The sequence below is a fragment of the Drosophila tropicalis genome, unplaced genomic scaffold (assembly GCF_018151085.1).
Source record: "Drosophila tropicalis isolate 14030-0801.00 unplaced genomic scaffold, ASM1815108v1 contig_845, whole genome shotgun sequence".
Lineage (NCBI taxonomy): Eukaryota > Metazoa > Arthropoda > Insecta > Diptera > Drosophilidae > Drosophila > Drosophila tropicalis.
Genome location: NW_027173338.1, coordinates 11,073,407 through 11,081,911, shown reverse-complemented (window position 1 = coordinate 11,081,911; position 8,505 = coordinate 11,073,407). Strand labels below are relative to the sequence as shown.

The following is an 8,505-nucleotide window of genomic DNA, read 5'->3' as shown; positions in this document are numbered from 1 at the left end:
CTGTTTTTACTAGTCAGGAAGTCACAAGAAGTCATTCGTGACCCTCTTGACGACGTGTCTTTGTTTCAATTGCTTAACAGCTATGACAGCAATCAACTAATTATGCTATATAAAAATGAAATTAATGTAAAGAAAAAAAGAACTTAAATACTGAAAAGATTGCATTTCCAGCAAATAAATTGGGGGAACTTCTTCCTCAATGCTATGAGGGTCCAACCCGATAGCCTGGAGGGTTCTTGTTGTCTCTGACAATTACGCAAATTGTTGTTGTCATTATGTAAACACTTGTTTGTGTCAAATTTGACATTTGATAGGAACGACGAGCGCATGTTGTGCGACAAGGACTAAGAGCAAGGTCCACTACCCAGGCAGCTTGTCAAAGACATACAGGAGCAGGAGGAGGAGGCGGATTGTGAGGGCAGGTATAGAGATGTAGTGGCCATCCGACATGTCAAATGGCAACTGGGTGTGCGCCTGGACATGTTACACTTGATTAAGTAGGCGCTGAAGTCGACGAAATGCTATTCGGAGGGTCCAGCCAGGTGAGTGAATAGGTCAGGCCAGTCACATGAGAGGTGGATGAGGTGTTGGAGCTCATTTGGCTGACGTTACTTCCACCTGGACGTGGCAAATTATTGACAACATGACGCGCTCTCTGAACTCTCATAGCTCGCTCGTATTCTTGGGTTCGTTAGTTGATTAATTAGACCCAGTTGCTTAGACCACTTGGACACGATGTGTGCGTGGGCTAAAGGTGGCTAGTGACCGCGGCATAAGTCCACATAGGAGGGATGGCCAAAATTGCTCATTAACACCAAAACAACAAGACATCGAGATAGCGAGACAACGAGCAGTCAGATGACATGCTTCTTGCTGCCTGTGTAAACGCAATCAACTAACAAAAAAAATGCAAAACTTATATGGAACTTATGGCTAAGCTTAAAAGGGAAGACAACAAAATCTATTTTCAATTCGAATAGGTAAATATTTTTAGTCTCTGCTTTTCTAGGCAGAAGGTAATATCCTTGTCATGTTTTCCACTTGTTTCATTTATATAAACCATTTAAGGTTACGTTATATTCATTTCTGCATCGCATCAAAAGCAATACCAAGTCCTCGACCCAATCGTAGAGATAAACAAATGCTCAAGTAAAATGTCTTATCGCTTTCACTGATTTCATTTTCGTCCCTTAGACAATGCCACCGCCTCGGCCTGTCCCTCGTTCCCTCTTTTTCTTCTTGTTTCATTCAATGGCCAATGTAAATCTCGCCTTTCAATTGCTTACAATTTTCACAATGCAATTTTCAATGCGTTTTATCGAATGCTTCTTCTTGTCTACCAAACGTCATACACATGTCCAATCCTCGTCCTTGTGCTTCGTCGCCCCTTCACACAATCTCAGCAAGTGAGTATTTGTGTGTGTGAGTTGCCATTTTGTTGCATACTTTTGTGCATGCTCAACGGTAAATTGAATTTATGCGCTGCAGGCAATGGCAGAAAAGCTCGAATGGAGAGTGAGAGAAAGAATGACAGTAGGGTCCGATGGAGGGGGAGGTGGAAAAAGAGACACAGCTCGGTTTGATTTCGAGAGGGTCTCCCTGTATGCGCATAAAAATCTTGTCATTTTGGCAGCGCATCAAATTTGTTTCATATTGTATATGCTGCTTTGGCTCTACTATCAAAAGTACAGCACATTGAGATCGTTTAGAACTTTATTTACATGCTTAAATGTATGCTATACAATGTGTGCGTGGACACTCAACATTGGTTTATCCTTTCCTTAGAGAGGAAAACAAAAAGAAAAAACTCAAGACTTATTCTGAAGAAGGCAACTAGGATCTTCAAGAAACTATAGTACATTTTTTAAAATATTAGCGGGATTAGCTTATAATGGCAGAGTAAGAATTTTTATTTCAAAGACATTGAAATTGAATTATCAATAGTTATTTCTGATACGGTTTAAGAGAAATATTTATTATGATTTTTTGTTATTTTCATGCTCAATTCAGTGTGTTACTTAAGGCTAAACAGTCGACTCTTATTCTTCTGTATCCACTACCTTTGGCTTGGGCTTACGCCTAGAGGGTCCTCGGACACGAGGTGGCTTCTTGGTGGTGGTCGTCTTTGGTTTGGGATTTTCCAATTCCTCCAATTCGGCATCAGTTAAACGATCTTTGTACCAGTCAGCACTATCAATAGACAAGAGTGTGAAATTTAGTACGAAATAAAATAATCTTTTAGGTAGCTTATCTTACCAATCTGGTACTTTACGTGCCCAATCGCAAAGCTTATTCTCCTCATCAAAGACTTGACCCAATTTGCAGCCATTACGACGTGGCAATTCCCCATTGACGCACACATAGAAGAACTGACAATCATCGGGATCGGCATACCGGGGATGGGTTACGGCAATACTCTCATTCACCTTTGGGCACTCAAATTCAAATATATCCTCAGACTTGCAGCCAGTGACACCCACTTCATCGGGCCAGGTGCAGATGCCAGTCTTGGGATTGAACACCAAGCCAGCGGGACAGGTTATCATGTTGAACTGACCATCGACGCAGAAATAAAACTTATCGCAAATGCCAGGCTTCTCGTGGCCAAAGTAACCATTCTTGCGTGGGCAATGGAGAGAAGACTGTGGTGTCTCTGTATGAACATAGAAAAATGCAAATTAAATTAGAGCAATTTAAACAAAGCTAAATCATTCAGTAACTTTTCGACACCACTGATTAATCATCTGAACGAATCGAAAGGACTATTTTAGTCTACATTTTAGGGTTGATTTTGATTTCTGCATTTTCTTAACTACATATATTCTTTTTTAACTAACAGATGAATCTTATTTTGCCTCTTTTAAATTTTTAATTAAAAAAGACTTTTCACATTGAAAAGCATATTTTTCACATTTCCTGGAATAGTTTATGCCATTTGTGTTTGCTGCCTTTTCTCCATATTCTTTATCACTGTGTCCTCTGTGTGTCTCTGTGTCCTTGCTACACTCTTTGGCCTCGGCTTGTTTATGGTCTTCAGACTGTAAGTTTATGGGCCAGCATACAAATATATATATTCAAATAGTTGGACAGTTCTTTCTACTCAAGCATCTGTGTTTTTTGTTTCTCTGTTGCATGTGCATGGACATAAGTGCATTATACTTATATAAAAGTGTATACCATTCTATTAAGTCAACGGTAATTGGAATTTCTAATGCCTTTTAATGGATGACAAATAAGTTATTAAGAAATTCAAAGAATAAAGTTTCTGAAATTAAATTATAAGAACGAAGACACTTGTTTTCAAAAGATTTAAAGCTAAATGAAATAATAAAATCAGGCAATAAAAGAAGTGTACCGTGTACAGAAATAAAAACAAAGCGCCCTAGCCCCGAAACCGAAACCCCAAGATTCAAGACCAAAGACCTATTGACGACAACAATTTAGGTTAACCGCCTCGCATGCCGTTTGCATAATAAATAAGTTTAAACCAACAAGAAACAAAAGAAAAAGAGGAAAAAACAGCAAGCCCAAAGAAGGCGTTGAATGAAGTAACGAGCAACTAAGTGCGAGCACGATGCGCGTTTATGAGTTGACTTTGTTCAGGTTTAGCTATATGTAAGTTACATACATATGTACATATGTACATATATACAGCACTCCGAGAGTATGAGCATGACATTTACCCCTCGCTAATTCTACACAGTTTGCATACAAAACAGAAACAGGAATTCAACAAATTAAGCAAAAATAAACAAAACCTCCAAAAAAAAAAAGGACAAAATAAACTGAGAATAAGTGAATTAAATTTAGCTTGTCTTCTGTAACTGCAGATACTTACGTAATTTCGATCTCTTGGTACAGTCAATATTGTATGGCAAATCACATTTCTCCTCGATGGGTGTGTAATCATTGAAGACCATGCCATCGGCACAAAGGCGCTCAGTATGAACACCATCTCTGTAAATCAAAAGGAATAAGAGATCAGTGAATACTTATGTATATAGTTTTCTATCTAAGTAAGTATAAAAACCAAAGTTATAGTATTTGTTTACTGAAACGTTAACATCATTGTGTAACATTTTCTTCTTTAATTGTACTGAAGAGTAACAAAAGGATAATGGATTTAATATGTTTAATTTTATGTTATTCTCATTCTAATAGAATATACCAAAAGGACACTAGGAGTTGCATTTGTTGCCCTTTAGATGGACATTCAATTTAAGCTTTAGTTTTACATTTGCAAAATTGAAATTGCTTTTCAATAAATTGTGGTAAAACTTTTCTCTTCGACATAAATTCCGCTCAAAACGCCATCGGAATGACGATTTCATTCAGTTTCATAGCAACTTACAGGCACGCATAATATTTATCACATTGCTCGCTATCCGGGTAGAAACCATTCGCCTCTGGGCACTGCTTGGTGGGCTCGTAATCCTGTGTCTGTTTGCGTTTGGGTATGACAGCTGCCTCTCCCACAGGATCACGCGTGCGTGGCGGCAAATGGCGTTGGGAAGACGGATGACCCGCTCCAACTCGAAACTCGTGCTGGGCTAATGTGGTTCCTATAAGCAAAAGATATAAGGAAAATTGGATTATAAATATTGATGTCAGATATCTCGATGCCAAAAGTAATAATGTCTGTTGAAATTTTTGTAAAAACGCTTCATTTTGAGTCACTTAAAGAAGAGTTTTTTTTATAATAAAGACAATTATGTTCAAGTTGATGATAACAGAGATGAGAAAATGCAAAACGATTTTTTTTTTTCTTGTCTTGTGTTTTGTTTTCAGTTGTTACCCACAAGTTTTCCATTGATGTTTGGCAAGCCATAAACTGGTTTCGCTGAACTTAATAAATAAAATATCAACTCGAATGCCGGTATATACATAAGCGGAGAGTTAGCGCTTTGGTTTTTTGTTTTCATGGGGCCATATATTATTATCATAGTTGCGACATCTTTGGCGAACGACCTTTAAAGTGAAAGTGCTAATAAACAGCTGTTTTTAATCACATCAGCTGCTTCGACAGCTTATTGACTTTAAGTAAAAGCCAAGTTTAAAACAAAATGTATGGCATTCAATCTTAATCAACGAAAAAAGCCAAGTCATAACCATGCACTTCCGACAAGTTGCACATTGACTACACACACACACACACACACAATTCCAAGGTAAACCACTTCATTCAGGCATTGCAAATGGTTCAACAGAAAGCGACAGAGAGACTAAAAACCAGTGAAAGAGAAGTGCGAAACGAAGGAGGGAATCAAGTAAAAAAAGACAGTTTCAATTTGTTTTTTTTTTTTTGCTGCAACAATGCCACCAAGTTGCTGACTGGCTGACATTCGATTAAACGTTAATAAAGAAACAATTCCACAGAGCAATTAGTGCGTAAAGTGTCAGGCAACATTTAAGCCGCCAGCAACACAAGCAACAGCAACAACAGCAACAGCAACCAGCAAGTTGCTGCCGTTGTTGACTGTTGTTGCTCTTGCAGCTGCCGCTTGTCATTGAAACACGTCTCATACACGGGCTTTGGACCTGGCCAAAAATAACATGAGCAAGAGGGGAGAAGAACCAACATTTTGTTTCATGAGTTTGTTTTAGTTTTTTCAATACTCTATTAAAAAAAAATTACCAAAAAACCTATATAAAAAATGGTTGTGGAATACTATACTTTAAGATAGTTATCTTATCTGTCGGGATCTTTTATTGAACCAATTTACAATTTGTTGTTTATTTTAATACATTTTAAAGTGTGGTAAAATTGTTTTATGTGGATTCGAAAACAGCGAATCCTTCAAATATAACAAAGAAGTAAACACAAAGAGTTCCCAATTCTTTAAACAAAATATTTATAGCCCTCTATTTTCGATTATTTTCGATTTCTTCTTAAGATTGTGTTAATTTTAAAGACATTAAATATCTGAATATATCTATTAAAATTCCTTTTTATTAAATGTATGAGGATTGTGACTTCATTTTAATGGGTTAGATCATTTAGGGACTAAGAGATAAAGCGTGGAATAAGCTAAAATTGAGTGAATATTCCAGTAGATTCTTAATCTTCATAGAAAAAGTTGGGTAAACAGCAAGTACGTCGCATAGATTAGAAAACTCACATTAGATTGCATTAATAGAGCATTTGAATATTCTGTATGCCCTGAGAACTTGCTGACATATCTATATACCCACATGTGTAGTCATTTCCAACTTTTCCTTGGCTATAAATGTTAGACTTTCATCTTTTTTCTCATTTTTTCACTCCATTTCTTTTCAGTGAGTTTTGTTTTTTTTCCCCTTAGTATGTCAAGCCCAACATGCGGTTTGAGTTTTGTGACTTATTGTTTGTGGACCCGCAGCCGGAACGCCGCTCTCTGACAACAGTTTGTCAACAAGTTTGCCATAGACTCTGACGACAGGCATTGGTCCCGGTTTGACTTGATTTCCAGTCCGGTTAAACTAGCTTAATTGAGTGCCTCGAATGTGCTGAGAAGCGTTAATACATTTTTCCCCTTTCATTTCATTTTTTTTCCATTTGGGTTAAAATTGAATTCAAGTCACATACACGCAGACACCATTTGGTGGGGGTGTTGGGGGGTGGGGCAAAAAAAAGAAGTATGACTAACGAAATGAGTAGGTGAGACATGCGTGTTAAGTTCATTGAACATCGAATGAGATTAAACACTTTTTTCATCTTATTCATTGAGCTGGCAAACAGATTTAAAATAGATTAAATTTAATAACAGAGTCTACAAAAATTATAAAAACCGAAAAATTGAAATGCACTTTTCACTTTGTTTCTGGCTAAATACTTAAATGCATGGAAAATGTTAATTTTGTATTTTCTATTTTTTTGCTTGAGTGGCTTCTAATTAGCTGAAAATTCAATTCAATTTCAGCCCCTCTTTCTCTATGGCAAACGTGTATATGGATATGTATATGTATTTCATGGTCACTTTACTGTAATTACAAAGTTTTGTTTGCACCCATCATCAGATGAAGTTATCCTTTCATTCAATATACACTTACATACATGGACATTCCAGTTTATGCATTTGATTCCAACAAATTAACAACATACAATTTAAATGAGCTTCCATGGAAACACACAAATTTTGTACAAATTTGCCGCAAAAATTAAATTCCCCCGACTTCGAAAAATCTGCCACCGAATATTTTCTATTCAAAATTCCAAACACAATAACCAACACCAACAAGTGTGACAATATTCAAATGTCTCTCATGGATGGCATTTACCTTTTGATTTACATGTGTAGTTACCCATTCACTCGAACAAATACATGGAAATATACATATGTTTCTATATGCTTATATTTTGAGTATTTATGCAGCAATTAATGTACCCTTAAATTAAATTCACATTGCAGTAAATTAGTAAGAATTACTTCCATTAGAGAAATTCAAATACTGGCGACCGCAAAACGGAAGCTTTATATATTCTAAGGTTCTTAGGAAACAAATATTAATATAGTTCTTCAAAAGATTTCATCTACAGTGAATAATAAGAATAATAAGCTTCAAGAATTGTCTTTTAAGGAATTTGTTTGAATAAATAATAAGTAATTTTATATTATATTAAAGTTTCTACTCTTATAAAAAAACCAATCTTGTTTTTTCATATACTCTAAATAATTGAGAGAAGATATTAGACTTTAGTGTACAAAATACTAAAGCCTGATTCATATCAAAAGTCATAATACCCTCTGTGAGAGCATAACAATATGATAATGGCGAGTCGCAAACAAATGTTGTTAATATTATGCGAAAATAATAATATTTTCGTTATTTAATTGTGGGCCGAGAAGTTCTGCATACATTTTGTTTAACTTTTGTTTCCTGTTGTTTTGATGATGCTGATTGCTTGTATTGTAAAAGAGCATTTCCATTGGCATAATTTATTCAAATAAAACTGTTAAACTCATGACATGCGTTTTATCCAATTGACATTTGCAATTAAAAATGGTGGGCTATGAAGAGCTTAAATGTCTACTCACCCACTGCTAAGGCAAATATGCAAATTTTAAAAAGCGCCATTGTATTTGTAGTCATAGAAAACCTATACAGAAACGGATAAATCGAAATGAATACTTTTATATTAAAACACAATTTTTAAGGTTTTTTTTTTGTATATATGTATGCTTGAACGACACATTCACTTTTGCTTATTAATTGAATTGCATTGGATCGACCAAATGCGTTATTTACCGTCGGATCGTTGTGCGCACGCGTCGCCGTCTTCGAGCCAACTGAGTAAAATGGCAATGCGCATAAGACTTTAAGGTGCGATGAGTGAAGTTTACCAGTTTCTCTGGTTAAAGGTTTCTACGAAAAAGCGATTTGAGCACGTATGTGTGTGTGTGTGTGTGTGGGCCTGATTGAAAGGTTATGCAAAATGCAAGAGTCGGTGGCGCATGCGCAATATATCAACAATACAACAATACAAAAAACCGGCTTCAGCTGAAAGCTCTAAAAGAGCTTTTTAGA

General features: G+C 36.2%; 1 protein-coding gene across 2 annotated transcripts; it reads right to left on the bottom strand.

The window, feature by feature from the left end:
• Positions 1 to 1,935: 1,935 nt before the first annotated feature.
• Positions 1,936 to 8,252, bottom strand: obst-B (obstructor-B). 2 transcript variants are annotated; one of them, XM_068295080.1, is made up of 6 exons: positions 8,227 to 8,252; positions 8,016 to 8,077; positions 4,352 to 4,562; positions 3,839 to 3,957; positions 2,257 to 2,653; positions 1,936 to 2,190 (listed from the first exon to the last, which is right to left on the bottom strand). In XM_068295080.1, the coding sequence occupies exons 2-6, from the start codon at positions 8,068 to 8,070 to the stop codon at positions 2,040 to 2,042; spliced, it is 933 nt and encodes a 310-aa protein (XP_068151181.1). In that variant the 5' UTR covers positions 8,071 to 8,077; positions 8,227 to 8,252; the 3' UTR covers positions 1,936 to 2,039. The 2 variants fall into 2 exon arrangements, with proteins under 2 accessions (XP_068151181.1, XP_068151182.1); XM_068295081.1 differs by lacking the exon at positions 8,227 to 8,252 and adding an exon at positions 8,178 to 8,212.
• Positions 8,253 to 8,505: the final 253 nt, after the last annotated feature.